This window comes from Canis lupus, chromosome 3 (genome assembly GCF_048164855.1).
Source record: "Canis lupus baileyi chromosome 3, mCanLup2.hap1, whole genome shotgun sequence".
NCBI classification, from domain to species: domain Eukaryota; kingdom Metazoa; phylum Chordata; class Mammalia; order Carnivora; family Canidae; genus Canis; species Canis lupus.
In genome coordinates this window covers 68,232,813-68,250,005 of record NC_132840.1, presented here as the reverse complement: position 1 = coordinate 68,250,005, position 17,193 = coordinate 68,232,813, and the positions used below count along the sequence as shown (strand labels likewise).

Here is a 17,193-nt window from a genome sequence, read left to right as displayed (position 1 = left end):
GTATTGTTAACTCCATAATATGACTTAAAGAATTGAGGTTCAGAACAGGTTAAAGACAGTCCAAGGTCACGACATGAGGGGCAGGATTCAAATGGGGGCTTCTGTGACTCTAAAACCTGTGGCAGTGCTGCATCCCTCACCTCTGACACACTTGGGAGATTAGATCAAAAACCAGCCACGGTGCCTCAGGTTCCTGATCCCTGCATTCACCAGTGGTTGCTCCTGGGGAATTTCAGGGAACTTCTCTTTAGACTCCGACCTTAGGAAGACCAGCTGCTCTCTGCTGTCTGAAAGCTGTACTTCCTAGAGAGACAGAGATTGGAAGTGCCCACCACTTTCTGCATCATGAAGTCTCAGCATACAAGCTCTAGGCCAACTGGAAACTTCGGAGTACCCAGCACAGTCACAGAGCCCAGCTTTTCTGACTTTAGTAACTAGTCTGACATTCAGTCCCAACCTGGTTTACTCAGATCAAGGTGAGCTTTGCAAGGTGAGCTCCAGGGATTAGCTACATCTTAGTATCCTCTGGGATCCTGTTATAAATGAGAAGTCTCAGGCCCCACATTGGTCCCACTGAATCAAAATAATCAGAAACTGCATGTTTGCAAGATGCTCCACATGATTTGAATGCACATTCAAGATTTAAAAGCACTGTCCTAGAATCACCTATGCAGTTTTCAAAGAGTGTGAATTTCCAGGAACTAGAGTCCAAAATTGGAGAGAAACAGGTAGAGGAATATTGCAAAGTCCAAATACATGTTTGTTTGTTTTTTTAACTAGTTTTCTTGTGGTCTCCTATTCTCAAGAAAACTGAAGTCCTTTCTGGAAGCAATCAAAGATTAATTTTGTTTTGTCAACATATGTCCCTGCAGCCAACAGGCAGCTCCCTCCTCCCAGAAGCAACGTTGGTGAGTTCATATGGGCCATCTTTAGGGCTGAGCTCCACAATGCAGTAAATGAATGGAACAATTCTGCTTTATCACTTTTCTCTTCTGTCCCAATCCTCTGCCCCCAGTTCACAAGGAGGTTTACACTGTGATGTCCATATCAACAGCAAAGCTCCTATATTTTCTCTTCTTCTGACCTACTGCCTTAATCTGGTGTGAAAGAAGGAAGGAAAGTCAGAAGGGAGGGAACAAATCAACATGTGAACATGTGTTATACAGCTACTATGTGCCAGACCCATCTCATCCTCCAAAACAGTTTACATGTATTTCTCATTGAACATACATAAAAATATGTAAGATTGGTATTAATGCCCCAATTTTCAGAAGTGGAAACTAAAAGCCAGATAGGTTAAAACTCTCCCAAATTAAACAGGATCTAATATTAAAGTTTTGCTGCATTCCTTTTACTACCCCCAACTTGCTTACATATAATAGTACATAAGTAAAAACTTTTACTCAGATGTATTCCCATACCATAAAATTGTTTAGTGGTTTTTAGTATAGTCACACAGTTATGAACTGTCACAACTATCTAATTCCAGAGCACTTCCATCAACCCAAAAAGAAACCACAAATCTGCACGCATGTGCGTGCATGTACACACACACACACACACGTACACCCATCCCTGGAAAATACTTGGTCTCTGTCAGTTTGCCTCTTCTGGATATTTCATATAAGTGCTTTCATACCATTTGTGATCCTTTGTATCTAGCTTCTTTCACTTAGTATAACGTTTTCAAGGCTTATCCATGTTGTAGCATCTATCAATACTTTGTTCCTTTTTATAGCTGTCCATTGTTGGATATATCATAATTTTGTATCCATTCAAGAATTAATGGATACTTGGGTTGTTTCCACCTATTGGCTTTAGGAATAATGCTCCTATAAACATTTATGTACAAGTTTTTGTGCAGACATACATTTTCAATTCTCTTGAGTATATACCTAGGAGTAGAGTTGCTGGTTCCTATAATAGTAATTCTATGTTTAATTTTTTGAAGGATTGCCAAACTGTTTTCCAAATTGGCTACCTTCCCACCAGCAATGCATGAAGGTTACAATTTTTCTATATCCTTACCAACAGTTATTATCTGTCAATTAGCCATCCTAGTAGCTGTGAAGTGGTATTCTCTTTGAGGTTTTATTTGCATTTTCCTAATAACTAATAATGGTGAGCATCTTTTGTATTTATCTTCTTTGGAGAAAGTATTCATTGCCCATTTTTAAATTATGATACTTGTCTTTTTATTGTTGAATTGTAAGTGTTAAAAAAAAAAGAATTGTAAGTGTTCTTTATATATTCTGGGTAGTAGGCCCTTATCAGACAGATGATTTGCAAACATTTTCTCCCATTATTTGGGTAGTCTTTTTACTTTCTTGATAGCGTTCTTTGAAGAATGAAAGCTTTAGTTTTGATGAAATCCAATTTACCTATTTTTTCTTTGGTTGCTTGTACTTCAGGCATTCTTTTTTTTTTTTTTTTTTTTTTTACCTGTTTTTTCCCCTGAGTTTTATAGTTTAAGCTCTTACATTTAGGTTTTTGACCCCACCTTGAGTTAATTTTCTACATAGTATGATTTGGGGGTTCAATTTCATTTCTCTGCATGTGGATATCCAGTTGTTCCAGCACCATTTGTTGAAAAGACTATTCTCCCCACCCCCCATCAAATTGTCTTGGCAGCCTTATCAAAAAAATCAATTAATTCTAAACGTATGAGTTTATTTCTGGACTCTTCACTCTAGTCCATTGATTTATATATGTCTATCCTTACACCAGTACCATGCTATCTTGATTATTACAGCTTAGTAGTAAGTTCTGAAATTTCAGTCAGTGTGAGCCTTCCAACTTTGTTGTTATTGTTGTTTTTTCAAGACCATTTTGGCTATTTTGGGTCCTGTGTCATAGTTTTCAGTATAGAAGTCTTACATTTATTTTGATAAATTTATTCTATATTTTTATTGAAAATCTTCAAGTTTGCTGATACTTTCTCTTGCTGGCTAAAATCTTTTGTTAAGCCCTTCTACGGAAATTTTCATTTTAGTCATCATACTTTTCCACAGTAGAATTTCTATTTGTTTTTTTAAATCATTTTTATCTCTTCATTAATATTCTTTATTGGGTGAAACATTATTCTCATACTTTCTTTTTACTCTTTAGACCTGCTTTCTTTTACTTCTTTGAATATATTTATAATATTTGAGATAACATCTTTGTCTACTAGGTCTAATATCCAGTTTTCCTCGAGGACAATTCCTATTGATTGGGAGGTTTTCCTGTGTATTGACCATAGTTTCCTGTTCCTTTGCATGTCTTGTAATCTTTTGTTGAAACTGGACATTTAAAAAATATAATGTAGTCATTCTGGATGTGCAATACCTCTCCTTCCCAGGGTTTATTGTAGTTTCTGTTGGTTATTATTGTTTGCTGCGGTGGCCACTGCTGCTGCTGCTATTGTCTGTTTAGTGACTTTTATAAATTAATTCTAAAGGATAAAGCCAGAAGAGAGGCCTGAGGGGGTCTGATGGCCCTTCACCTGCTGAAGTCTTCTGAGGCCTTAACCCTCCCTGCCTGTCACAGGATTCAAGCCACTAAACCTCAGCTGTGCCCTGGAGGAGGGCAAGGGGAACTGTAGAGTGGAGCAGAAGCCTGAGCCAGACCAGAAACCACTTCCTCTCCCAGACCACAGCTCTTCTTTCAGAGACTGACATGGGCCACCTGGTGACAACGCAGATGCTGTTCCTTCTGGTGGGGGTGGCCGCAGTACGGACAGCATGGCCCAGAACTGAGCTTCTCAATGTCTGTATGGACACAAAGCACCACAAGGAAAAGCCAAGCCCAGAGGACGAGCTGCATAAGCAGTGCAGCCCCTGGAAGAAGAATTCCTGCTGCTTCACCAACACCAGCCAGGAAGCCCATAAGGATATTTCCTACCTGTACAGATTCAACTGGAACCATTGCAAATCAATGCCTGCAAAAAGGACTTCATCCAGGACACCTGCCTATATGAGTGTTCCCCCAACCTGGGGCTCTGGATTCAGAAGGTGAACCCAGGGCTGGCACAAGGAGCACATCCTGCACATAACCCTGTGCAGAGAGGACTGCAAGCAATGGTGGCAGGACTGCCGCACCTCCTACACCAGCAAGAGCAACTGGCAAAAGGGCTGGAACTGGACCTCAGGGTATAACCAGTGTCCAGAGAGAGCTGCCTGCCATCCCTTCCATTTCTACTTCCCCACATCTACTGCTCTGTGCAGTGAAATCTGGAGTCACTCCTACAAAGTCAGCAACTACAGCTGAGGGAGTGGCCGCTGCATCCAGATGTGGTTCGACCTGGCCCAGGGCAACCCCAACGAGGAAGTGGTGAGGTTCTATGCTGGGGCCATGAGTGAGGCTGGGCACTGTGTGCTTGGGCCTCTCCTGCTCCGCCTGGCCCTGATGCTGCTCTAGCTACTTAGCTGAGCTCCTTTTATCTCCTGATACCTGCACAGCTCCGCTCTGTTTGGGCCCCACAGCTCCTAGCTATTTACTTCTGTTCGTTGGCCAGGGATGGAGCTCTGAGAGTTGAATAAACCAGGCACCCACCATGAAAAAAATAATAATAATTCTAAAGAAGTCTATCTTCTTTTCCATGTGTGGAGCACTGAAGGCTCTGCTGAGTCCACTTGGTAGTCAGCTAATAAAACCTGAGAATTCAGATTTATAGGCAATTTCCAGACACGTCACATAGTGACAATCCTTTGGAAATGAGGCTTTTTGGAGCACTCCAAGCCCATTCTGACCCCTTCCCTTCGCTGCTAGTTTGCCAGTCTGCATGGCTCCCATAGTGGCAAGGCTGTTGGTTTCTAAGGCTAGTGCAGAGGTGTAGTGAGAGGGGTGTAAATAAGCCAAGTTACAATGCCACCATGCTCATTGTGTTCAATGAGATTCAGCCATTTTTCTTTAAAAAATGCTTGTCAGATTTTTGTAAACCTTTGCTTAATTTCCAGAGTTCTGAAAAAGTTTATTTTGACTGTTTTTGTTCTCATTGCTTTTCTGGAGGAGGAGATTTTTCAGAGGCCCTTGTTCTACCATTCTGTATGTGCTTCTCTTGAGGAAACATTTATAAATATCATCTTGATTCCATTTTCCATTGTTTTGGTTTCCTTTCTACTCACATAATACTCCTTCAGTGAGTAAATCATAAAAATCAGAGGAGAGATACAAGAAAACATATTTTCTAATTCTTTAAGTAGTTTCCTTGTACTATGGTGCTATGGAAGAATGTGTCAAGGGCAAGGTGGATCAAAGCTGTTTATTTCCAAAAAATAAATATAAATCCAAAGGCACAGTCTTCCTACATTTTATGCTAGTCACAAAAGAAACTGGGATTGGAGACATGTTCAATAAAGGAGAGCTAGAAAAGGATATGTAATATTCCAAGAAAATAGAGCTTTTATGCCTAAATTCCCTACAGGGAGTAGTGTGGTGCTTCTAAATGGGCCAAGTATGTGATTACTCAACTCTGAATTTCACTTTGCCAGCACTAAGCCTTTTCTCAACAGCTTTCTTCAAATAGCAGATGCTGAGATGAATGAGATGCAAAATAGAACCATGATCAGTACCTTCCCCTTCTTGAGCAAAACTGGAATTGTAAAGGGTCATGCTGACGAGTACCATGAGATTCACTCCTGGGTGATATCCTGCGCCAAATTCCAGACACCAGTTCATTTTAGGGAGGAGTGGGAAGGAGATTTGCATGTATGACTTCACACAGACGCTCCAGCCCTGGAGCATATAAACAGCTGCAGAGTCACAGGTATTACCCAGTACCGGGCCCAGCAGTTTCCAAACAGGTCAAGACCATGGCAGTCCTTAGCTCCACGCTGCTGCCACTCAGGCTGTTTCTATGCTTCGGACTGTTGTGTTCTTCGGCCAGCTCTGCAGATGACATTGACAGCTGCATGCTCTTCAGTGAGGTCACCACCACTGGCCAAGGCATCATGGCCAATTCAGATGTCTACGAAAGCAACACAAACTACACAGGTGAGGAGAAGCCATTCTCTTTGTTGTCCTTTGTCTTCTGAGGGGAGTTAACTAGAATTTCAGAGCACTCCCCCTCCACTCCTGCTCTCAATCATACAAAACATATGTTTTTGACCCAGATGGGAAATGGAGATAGAAACAAAGAAAGGGAATATGTGTGAGAGAGTTTGCTGGGTGGAACTGTTTCTGCTCTGTTCTCTGTGCAAATCTGAGCTGGGAGTCATTAAGTCCTGATACCCAGGTTAACTGAGCCCCAGTAAGAGCACACCTGCGGCAAATTCTCACACTTAAATAAAGTGGGCATTTTTATTGTTTTCAGGGATAATAAGTCCACCAAAGTGTGTGGTCTGTTCACATCTATGTGATAAAACAATGCCACCATGGATGATGGTATGTTGCACAACACGGGGAGGCACTGTTTGCCTTTAGTGTGTGGGTGGAAACTCTAGTGAGCTAGGGAGGGAAAGTGTTCCTCTCACACCTTGTTTATGAGCAGCCCTGCAGCTGAGAGAAGTTAGGTTAGAAGTTAGGTTAGAAGTTAGGCTCAGGGTTCCCCTGCTAATAAGGGGCAGAGCTAGCTCCTAAATCTCGGTCTTTTCTTCCCAATCCAAGGCTTTTCTTCGAAGTGCCTCGGAACATTTTACGAATATCCCATTTGGGATCAGCCACACCTGTAAGTCAAGACAGGTGCTTTCTGATTACTTTCATAATAACATTTAATATGATTACATGTATTCATGCATTTAGGTCTCGTGATAACCTGTTAGGCATATAACATACCATGGTTATTCCGGTTTCACAGATGAGAAAACAGAGGTAGAAGTGCTAGTCACTTGCTCAGGTCACAGAGTTCCTTACGGGATGGAGTTGGGATATGAACCAGAGCTGTCTAGTTTCAGATACCTGGCCCATAGATACTCTATGCCCCTCACTTATGGTAATGGGAGCTGAGACTCCTTACTACGTGCTGGATGCTGTTCTCTGGGTAAATGCTATTGTTTTCTCAGATGAGAACTGCAGCATAAGGGAGTTAAAGTTCTACCCAGGCCGTAGTGGGTAGCATTGTTAATATCTGAACCTAAGTAACAGCTGAGATTTGTCCAGCTCTGTTCAGCCAGGCTGTCTAGCTTCAGAGCCTGCTGTCTCACTACTGTGTCATCTTGTTCTCCTAGAGCACCAGGGTGATGTCCACACCCATGAACCATAGATTCCAGACTTGGGGCAGGAGAACAACTATTGTCTGTTTTCACACACTTGTCCCAGCTTGTCCTTCTTTCTTTTCTTCATGGGGTCTGTCACTAAGGGCTTCAGTTGTGACTTGGGTCACTGTATCCCACCCACTTCCACAGGCAGTGGATCTTGTCCTACCAAGCCAGGGAGGATAACCTTATAATTCAAGATGAGGACAAAAAAGCATAGGTGTGACCTCACACACAAAGAAGGACCTGGGGGTTGTCAGAGGGACTGCTACAAAAGAGATCACAGACTTGGGATGTAAGATAACATAACACAAGGTGAGGGATTTTGCTGTTGAAATGGAAGGAAAAGAAACCCATCTTGTGAAGATGCTGTGGGGGAGATATGTAGAATGGGGGCCTTCTGAAAGTAGCAAGATAGGAGAATGAACAGCCAAGAGAGGATCCATAAGACTCCTTGAAAGGGAACATGCTGGGTGAGGGGAAAATCAAACATTTACAGAGGGGTTGGGTAGAGTAGAGAGAAAGGGAAAGGAGGAGGAGACCAACTCTGGTTCATTGAATGCCTACTTCGTGCCAGGCACTTCTCCAAACTTCATCTGACTTCATCTCAGAACAGAAATGTGCTAAAGCTCTATGATAAACTGAATCACTGTGTGAGTGATTTGAGAGTCAAAATCCTACGCTCACGGAGATGTGAAGTGCCAGACTCCACACCTAGGATTATACTACATAACAGGCTTCATGATTGCCTCGTACGAGTGTCATTGCAGGACAGCACTGGGACTCGAGACTTTTGGAGAGACTGGGTAAAGACCCACAGAAACCAACTGCTTCTCTTTATTTTGATTTTGAAATTTTTTTAATTTCAGGGTATGTGTCTACATTGGTAAGTCATGCATAAATGGTTTGTCACATTCCACGGCACAAGTGCAGCTCAGGCAGGATCTTAGAAGAGGTTCCCTGGGTCTGTCTTGATATCAGTGAAAGAAACCCGCGACACAGTGACATTTATATTAAGCTTGTGCTGGGCAAGCATCCGCCTCCGTGGGCAAGATGGCTATAACCTGCTTGCCTTTTTCTTGAACCTTCATCTTTAAGGGCATTGTATAATACTGGGCACACAACTTTTTAAATTAATCCATGAGTAGTTATTTAGTGCCTTCCAGGTCTCCAGTGTTTGGCTGGCCACATATTGACATGGATGAAACCACAGTATATAGTACAGATAGAATGTAATTAAGTACTCAACTCTACAATAACAAATGTAAATGTTTCAGGAGTGAGAGGAAGGGAGGCTGAACTGGCCCAGAGGTGGAACATAGGCAGGGTCCTGGAGAGCAAGCAGGGATGGAATGTGTGATAAGGCAGGATTCCAGACATGAAAAGGCCAGGGGCTGGCTGGTGTGGGCCAGGTACATCTGCAGAACCAGAGGAGGGCTGGCTGCCCCTAGAGCAGAAGTGCGAAAAGCACAGTCCGTTAGGCTAGGAGGGTCATAAAAGCCATGTGTTGGGTATTATAATCAACAGAAGTGAACAAGGCAGAAATGTCTAGATTCTTTAGAAAGACAGGCACTTTGAAAGTTCTGGAGAGTACTGTGTCCTGATGGAAGTGCTGTGCATGGAATCTGATCTGGCTATGTCCTGAAGAGAGAAGGTAGAGGCCAGAAATCCAAGTGACAGATGCCTAGGAGGGAAAAGAGGAAGCTGGAATCCAGAAGGCAAGAAGGAGAGCAGAAAAAATGGCGAGACAAGAGTTTGCCCGTGGGAGGACTGACAGACTTGGTGCTCTCTGCAGGCCAGCACCACTGAGCACCATCCATCTCACCATTGTGCACACATCTAGAATTGTCAGCTTCTCACTGGGCAAGTCAGGGCCAGTGGGGTTTGGCTCAGCCTACCTTGATTGGCACAAACAGAACAGAAATGTTTTGTGCTAAAAAATAAATAGATAAATAACAATCGCAATTCATCTGACACCCATCATGTGTTAAAGTCTTACACTCTTCTCTGTGCTCCTCCCAGGAATGCTGTAAGATAAGGTAGTGTGATCTCCTTATAATGAGGGATGTCATCATCCCCAGACCTAGGACCAGACCTGCTGCAGAGTGGGCATTAGATATACACTTGTGGAGTGAGTAATGAACAATAAGGAAACAAAAGCTGAGGGATGAAATGACCTCTCCTAAGTGGGAGAGCTAAAATTCTTATTTAGAACTGGCTGATCCTACTGTGCTACCTGCTCGATTTTCTTTGCTTTGTAAAAAGAATCTTTGAATGAATTTTGGGTGGCTGACAGGGCCCTGGAGAATAACCCTTTAGCACTGAGAAATTCTTCCAGAAGGGATCTTCTAATGAAGGAAATGGACAGACTGAATGAAGTGTCCTCTTGAAGTTCCCTCTGTGTTACACATCAGAATACTGGAATCAGCCAGTGTGAATGAGGTCTCTGTGACCATACCCTAGGCTAAGTCAGCAGGAAGACTCACCTGACTGGGGAAGGTCAGGAAGCCCTAGGATTATATGACAGGTACTGAGGCTCAGAGACCCCACCCATTCCCTCATGCTCAACAACAGAGGCCAAGGGCATCAGTGTTTCTGGGACCAGGAAATGGACTCTGCTTTGACTTGGCACTATCGGTCCCTTTATGTCATGACACACTTCCCGAGGGGCCCACTTGATCCTTTCCCATGCATTGAGCCACCTCTTCCCATACTCCACTCCCCCTGAGAGAAGGGCAGAACAGGCTGTCCCCTTCATCTGGCAGACAGGAACCTGGCTCTGGAGGTTAAGAGCCAGCCAGGATCTCACCCCTGTGACACAACAAAACCAGAGCAGGCGCACATGTCTTCTTTTGTTTACCTTTTACTGGAGAAAATTTGGAGAACACAAAAATGCACAAGGAAGAAAATAAAAATAATGGATAATCCCACTACCAAGAAATCACCATAGTAAGATCTTATACTTCCTTCCAGACTTTTTTCTTCAACTTCATTTAAAATGGGATACAATGCCCAGAGCATGATCCTGGAGACCCATAATCAAGTCCCACGTTGGGCTCCCTGCATGAAGCCTGCTTCTCCCTCTACCTGTGTCTCGGCCTCTGTGTGTGTGTGTGTGTGTGTGTCTCTAATGAATAAATAAATAAAATCTTTAATAAAATAAAATAAAATGGGATACTATATGTACAACGCTATTGGTAACTTCCTTTTTCACACTGATGTTTGATTTCACTATCCTCATCCTGTCTGACTGCACAGATGGCTGATTGGTTCCTTACCCTTTCCCCCTAGTGTGGGTTCCTGTGAATGCCAACATCACCTCTGTGGTCCTGCGAGCAGTGGATGAGAACAACAACTCACTAGGCCTCTGGGAAAAAGTAGATGAGCTTTGCAACAACAGTGTCCTGTATCACCTGGAGAACCCGAGTGACGAGCTCTTCACAGCAAGCTGGGTATCTCCTAACTCCACGAACATAACCACAATCACGCTACAGTAAGAATCTATCTCTATGTGATTTACTTTGGGCTTTTACAACTGCAGATGGGGTTTATGCAGTTTTACACTGACCTTGGACAATTCAAAACACCCTAGACATGATGTAGAGAATTTAGTAGCTGAATTCCTTTTCTGCCTTTTCTCTGTCCTACCTTCTACCTACAGGAGTTCACACACATGCACAAACCCCCAGGCAGACTCATCATAGACAGAAAGCTCTGGTCACAGCTGTACGGTGGTTAAAGCCAAACAGGCAAAGAAACAAATGAAAACAAAACTTATTTGGGGAAAGAGACTTCAGGATAGGACCAGGCTCAATTCTGAATACAATGTGGGCAAGTGGGAATTATAGCCAAGAAGCAGGGTGGGAGTCACTGAGAGGAGACAGTTAAGGCCTTATAAGGGGTATTCTGGCTAAACTGACCTAACAGGATTCTTGCAGATAGCAGGCCAGGGCCCTCAGGTATTCCCTGGGAGTGGTAGAGGAGGAAGGACTAGGTATTCGGGGTAAAGGGTGAAAGGTACTTGCTCAACTAACTTAGCAGTGTTCCTACTAAAACTGGATTTTACAAGCAAGTGCACAGATAGGCTTGAGAAGGTTCTAGAGCCTGACAAAAGTTTAAGCAAAGATCTTTGTCACTAGCCATGCTGCTTGCTTCAAATTCTGGAGAATCATTTTTTAAAATATAGATTCATTTTGGAAACACCAAGTGTGATGATTGTGTCATAAAACTGGCTTCCTAGTATCATACAAAATGGACATGCTCAGATTGTGAAGTGAAGCCACCTGGGGGCTTGCATTACACTTGAACAAAAAGACGTTCCTCTCAGCTAGCAATGTTATCCAGGTTACTTCAGGTGTCCATGTTGAGAGGCCCTCACACTTTCAGACTGCCACTTTGTACTGAAAGGGCAGGTCAAGCCATGTACCCTGGTCGTGTCCCCTGGGTCTCTGTGGACACTGGTGGTGATGATGCTATCAAGCCATCCTGCCTTCTCCTGCCAAAGGCCTGGTTGGACATAGCTGGCCCTAGAGAGGTAATTTTGCCCACAGTGACTTCGGAAAGTGGAAATCTAAGGGAGCTGCTACATTCCAGACTCAGGAGGACAGCAGCCTCTTCGAAGCCAGCAAAAATTAGTCCAGGCTATGACTTTGCTTTCTCTTACCTCCTTAAAGCCTTCACACTCCATGCTACAACAGATAAAAGGCCCAACTGTGACAACCTGCCACAGAAACAGCACATTCCCACCCACAGTGCAGTCTCCAGACCTCTCTTAAACTGCACTGGCCTCTCTGGTTTGGTCCCTACGCCTAAGAGGAAAGGGGAGCAGCATGTACGATGGGAGAACAGAGAGCAGGGAGCTCACTGTGCTGGGGTGGGGGGCCCAATGGGATGTGAAGAGGCTCCTGCCCACAGGGCTCCACAGTGAGTTTTGGGTAGGCAGGGTCTCTATGGAAATAATTGCAGATGTTGAACATCACTCCTCAAGAAAGCATTCCCTAAAACCAGGTCAAGTTCCAGCTTCCTGTTTTCACTCTCATAGCTTCCACTGCTTTGTCATAACACATATCACAATTGGGATCTAATTATTTAACTTGTTTATTGATTGTTTTGTTTCAAGTCTGTCTCTCTGAAGAGACGGTAAAATGCCACAAGGGTGAGAACCCTGCCTGTCTCCTCCACCCATGTCCCCTCGGCACCAAGCACGGTGACTGACTTGTGGCTGGAGCACTCTCATTAGTCAACTGTTCAAAGTATGAACAAGAGACTGAAATAATAACAGAACCACTGATCTAAGAACAGCACAACAAGCTGTACAGATTGTTTAATGAACATTAAGCACCTCCTATGCATCAGGCATTGCTAACAATAGAACCTGTCCTCCTGCTGTGGCAGGATTGGCTCACAGCAAGGCAGTGCAGTTGAGGGGCATGTCTCTCTAATGGAGTTCCATCTGGGTTAATGACAACAGGGAGATATGGCTTCACAGAGGCCACTGTTGAGTATATAGGCAGATGGGACCAGGCCGGAGACAATGGGTGGAATTGGCTTGAACAGTGACCAGGTGTGCGTTCCAGCCTGTGGGGAGTTCAGATGCTGAAGATGGTGGGGGGTGGGTGATGGACAAGAGCTTGACTGGAGCAAGACCACGGAGGATCTTAGTCAAGACAATATTGACCAGACCAACAATGATCTGTTGATTATGCTTGAGAGAACACTAAGGTTGGGATCCTCTGGGAAGGCAGAAAAGGGAGCTAGACTTGGGAGTTCCACAACTGAGAGCCTCACCATTATCTCTCATTGATTTACCCTCCACAGAGCCTTCGCTATTAATTTCTATGATGTGGCTACATTTTCTTCTCTGCAACTAGAAAGAAAAGGTAAGTTCTTCTGTGGTCTATTTACACATTTCCGTCAGCCTGGAAAATTACTTGATGAGGGCCCCAGAAGAATCTTCTAATCATGTGTTATCCAGATGTCAGTTGAGTTTCCTAATACCTGAGACCTACAGAAGACAGCTCGACCCTTTATCCTACACCCTGTAGGAAACAAAAGCCATTCCCAAGATTTTTTGCCAATTCCTAGGGGCCTCTAATTCTCACAGCCACCTGTGGCTCCAGACTCCTGCTGCCTCAGGAGCCGTTATGTCCAATACCACATAGATGGATAAAAGAGTCAGCCCTTTAATTTCCACAAAGAATTCCCATTCGCACAAAGCCTTCCTAGGTATAGCAGACTCTAACCAAGGGGCTCAAGGGGAAGAAGGGGAGATTTGCACAAAGAAGCCTTAATAGTGTAGAAATGCTCATACTTTCCTTAGTTCTCAGAGTAGCCTCTGGCCACCACCACTACCACAAGGGATTTCCACTGACCTTTCATAAGTTGTCGTCCCCAACTTCCAATTATCCTGAAGTTCCTTGTCCTTCTCCTCCCTTCTCTGTTGTCTTCCTTCTCTCTTGCCTCCTTCTAGGGAGCTGAAACAAATTCAAGAAACTGAGGTCCAGGAAAGACCGGTAACTTGTCTGAAACCACAAAGAAAGTAAATGGAGAAACTAGGACTCATAGCCCACATCTTACACTTTCCTCTCACTTTTCTTAGACTTACATCAAAATTATAAAGGCAATCATTTTTAAATATTCATTTATTTACTTGAGGGGGGGAGAAAGAGAGAGAGAGAGAGAGTAGGAGAGTAGGAATAGGGGCAGAAGGGTAGACAGAGAAGCTGACTCCCCACTCAGCAGGGAAGCCTGAAGCAGGACTCGATCCTAGGACCCTGAGATCATGACGTGAGCCAAGGGAGACACGTAACCAACTAGGCCACCCAGGTGCCCCAATAATCTTTTATTCTTAATGAAGTTTTTAAATACAAAGTTCAATCAAGAACAAGAAACATTGGTCTTTCTCAATGTCCAGATAACAGATCTTCCTTGGGAGCCCCCCAGTACTGAAATACGTGCAGCATGCTGCCCATCTTCCTGCTGGCCATACACTGCAAATACAGTCACAAGGGATATCTATTTTCAACAATAAATTTTAAAGTGTTTCTGCCTAAGGAAACTATTACATGAATGCCTTCATGGCTTCCTTGGTGGTTTCCCTCTGTGAAAAGACTGGGGTGTTATTTTCTTCCTGAAGGACATTTTCAAGATGAATACTCATGTAAATGCTAAGAAAGAAAAAAAAAAAATGTTTGTTTCCAATCAGGATTCCTTAGGTCCACACTAATAAAATCCAGTTTAAAAAAAAAAAAAGGAAGGAAGGAAGGAGTTGTGTTCAGACTCTGTGGCTCAGTGGGATATTGTTGAAACATCTGCCCTGGGAAACACTAAATGAGTTAAAACAATGCCTCGTAACTGGTAGGCACCCTCCCGCCAGGGTAGAGTGCCTGGGCCTGAGCAAATCATGGGACTTCTCTCTCCTCTTTCCATATAGTTCTCTTTGATCCACATACTCTTGGAGGCATCATAACAAAGCTCCAGTTTTTCCAGGATCAGCCCCTGGCCTGGTTCTCTCCAACTCTCTGCAAGGCAACCTCAGAAAACCAAAGGATGGTCAGACCCCTGCACAGGACAATAAGCAGTGCCTCTGAAACCATAGAAAGAGATTCAGGGGGCAGCCTGGGTGGCTCAGCGGTTTAACGCCGCCTTCAGCCCAGGGTATGACCCTGGAGACCCAGGATCGAGTCCCACGTCAGGCTCCCTGCATGGAGCCTGCTTCTCCCTCTGCCTGTGTCTCTGCCTCTCTCTCTCTCTCTGTGTGTGTCTCTCATGAATAAATAAATAAAATCTTAAAAAAAAAAAAAAAAGAAAGAGATTCAGGGGTCTGGATGGGGCCTCCAAGCACCTGCTTTAGAGTGGGGGTAGCTGTCCTCAGGTCTGGATGATATCTAGTTCTTATCAACTTTATGTGCAACCTTTGAAATTAGTAAGGAAAAATCTGTGCCATTCTGGATCATATTTGCACTGATTGATCTAATATAACATTAAGGACATGAAGACATTTGAGGACAGACTACCCACCCAACAATAAATTCAGTAGTTGTATAAACTCCTCCCCACCCCCCCCATAGGATTGGATAGACCTTAAGGGTAGAGAGTGTTTCTTATTTGTTTTTTCTTCCTTGACGTTCTGTACTCCCTAGTTTTCCTCCTCTTTTACATACACTTGGCCACTGAGACGTGTTGACTGAAGTTTGCTCATGAATTTCTGGCTCTGGCCTTTTGTCAGATTAGCCTCCTTTCTCTAGTGTCTCCCCCTCCAAAAGAGGTCCTAATGCCATTGTGTTTTGTTTTGTTTTGTTTTCCAGGCACAACCACCTCCCAGATCTCAATAACCAGGACAACCTCACATCCAACCCCAACAACAAAACATATCTCCACAACAACCCCACACTCAACCCCGATAACAAAACACATCTCCACAACCACGACAACCCTACAATCAACTCCAACAACAGAACACATCTCCACAACCAAGACAACCCCACACCCGATCCCAAGAACAACCAACTTGGCCAACAGAACCTTCCTCTGCCCCATCACAAGTGCCATTCAGATCCTCCTAGTCTTTCTCACCAGCAAACTCCTCTCCTAGAAGGAAGCTAGGAGAATAATTGGTCCTGCGCCCACTGCATCCTCCTACGTTCAGTCTCAAGCCAGTGCTCTGATAGGTGTGCAAATGAAGACTCTACATTCTCAAATGTACAACTCTACTGCCACTGCTTTGGACCAAAACAGAGACCTGGAGGTCACTTGGTGGAGAGGGTAGCTAGTCCACTCACTGGTGGACTCAGGGCACACAGATGTTCAACTGGATCTCTCAGAACATTAATTAGGCTTTTTGTTAACTACTTAGACCTGGTCTGGGTGTAACCCAGAATTCCGACTCTCGGTATCACAAGCTGACAGCCAATTCCATGGCCAGTGTAAACTTTTGTTCACTGTCAAATATTCCTCTACACCTGAGTCTCTGAGGGATAAAAAAAAAAAAAAAAAAAAACCTTTCTTCACTTTCAAGATGACCTCAGATTTCTGACCAACCCCACTCAGGCTACACAGACCTTCTGTGTCTCATGTCACCCAACAAGGGAAGGAAAAATGATTAGCCTTGATTAGCCTTGATGTTATTGGTCATACCAGTAGTATGTGAAGGGCTAGAAAACAGGAATGTACCATGTCTGAGCAACCAACCATAGGGAAATATTATGGTATAAATAGATTATTTCCTATGGCGTACCAAATAAGCTATACTTCAAACAAGAATAATGAATGTGAAAAAAAAAAAAAAAAGAATAATGAATGTGTTAAATTCAAGTATGTCTTTAATGAGTGATTACTCTAACTTAAAGTACAACCTGGTGTCTAATTTTATTCATGTATGTGAACATTTAAAAAAAATTAAAAGAATGGTGGGAGTGTATATTTTCAAAGCCAGATCTAAGGGTAGAGTTTTACCAATTTTACTTTTCCTCAGTATAAACTGGTCATTTTTCCCCTAATGGTAATTCCCACTAAGAAATGGGCAAAATATTTAGAGCACTCATAATACAATGTAAAACTAACAGAAGTGTGAGATTTCCAGTAATATCCTGGTAATAGGCAACAGTTTTATTTTAATAATTATGCTGAATTCCAGGATGCCAACATCCAGGAACGAGTCTTCTTTGGGGGCAGGTTCTGTCAACTTCTTCTTCTTCCCTGTGAATAGGTCACACTTTCCTACGTGCGGGTCTTTAATTTTTGTTAAGAACTGGATGTGTTAAAGGTTATAACATGGTGGTTCTGGCAATCGGGCTCAGCCTCCTCTCCAGGACATGCTGCTGCTTGTTGCTTGACTTTTCTCAACTATTTCGTGCAGACTGCATTCCTTGTTGAGTGTGGTCATTGACATCGCTTTTCTGTTATCTCAGTAGCAAGCCAGCTACCTGACAGATTTTCTTAAATTTCAAAATTTAGCAGCTTCTTTCCTCATTAAGCATTCCTCTAATAGCTGGAAGTTTTCTTTTCTTAGATCCTAGACTGC

General features: G+C 43.4%; 1 protein-coding gene and 1 pseudogene across 1 annotated transcript; both read left to right on the top strand.

Annotated features, from left to right (window-relative positions):
• The first annotated feature begins 3,526 nt into the window (after positions 1–3,526).
• LOC140630970 (folate receptor alpha pseudogene) lies at positions 3,527–4,429 on the top strand (annotated as a pseudogene).
• Positions 4,430–5,690: 1,261 nt separating this feature from the next.
• Positions 5,691–16,187, top strand: PLET1 (placenta expressed transcript 1). The gene is made up of 4 exons (XM_072822022.1): positions 5,691–5,973; positions 10,464–10,665; positions 12,990–13,051; positions 15,479–16,187. The coding sequence occupies exons 1-4, from the start codon at positions 5,691–5,693 to the stop codon at positions 15,763–15,765; spliced, it is 834 nt and encodes a 277-aa protein (XP_072678123.1). The 3' UTR covers positions 15,766–16,187.
• Positions 16,188–17,193: the final 1,006 nt, after the last annotated feature.

Excerpts from the sequence above, each read along its gene's own strand:
- PLET1 (XM_072822022.1), top strand. The coding sequence starts at position 5,691 with ATGACTTCACACAGACGCTCCAGCCCTGGAGCATATAAACAGCTGCAG. Across the intron at positions 10,666-12,989 it reads ATAACCACAATCACGCTACA|AGCCTTCGCTATTAATTTCT; the intron begins GTAAGAATCTAT and ends TACCCTCCACAG. Across the intron at positions 13,052-15,478 it reads TCTGCAACTAGAAAGAAAAG|GCACAACCACCTCCCAGATC; the intron begins GTAAGTTCTTCT and ends TTTGTTTTCCAG.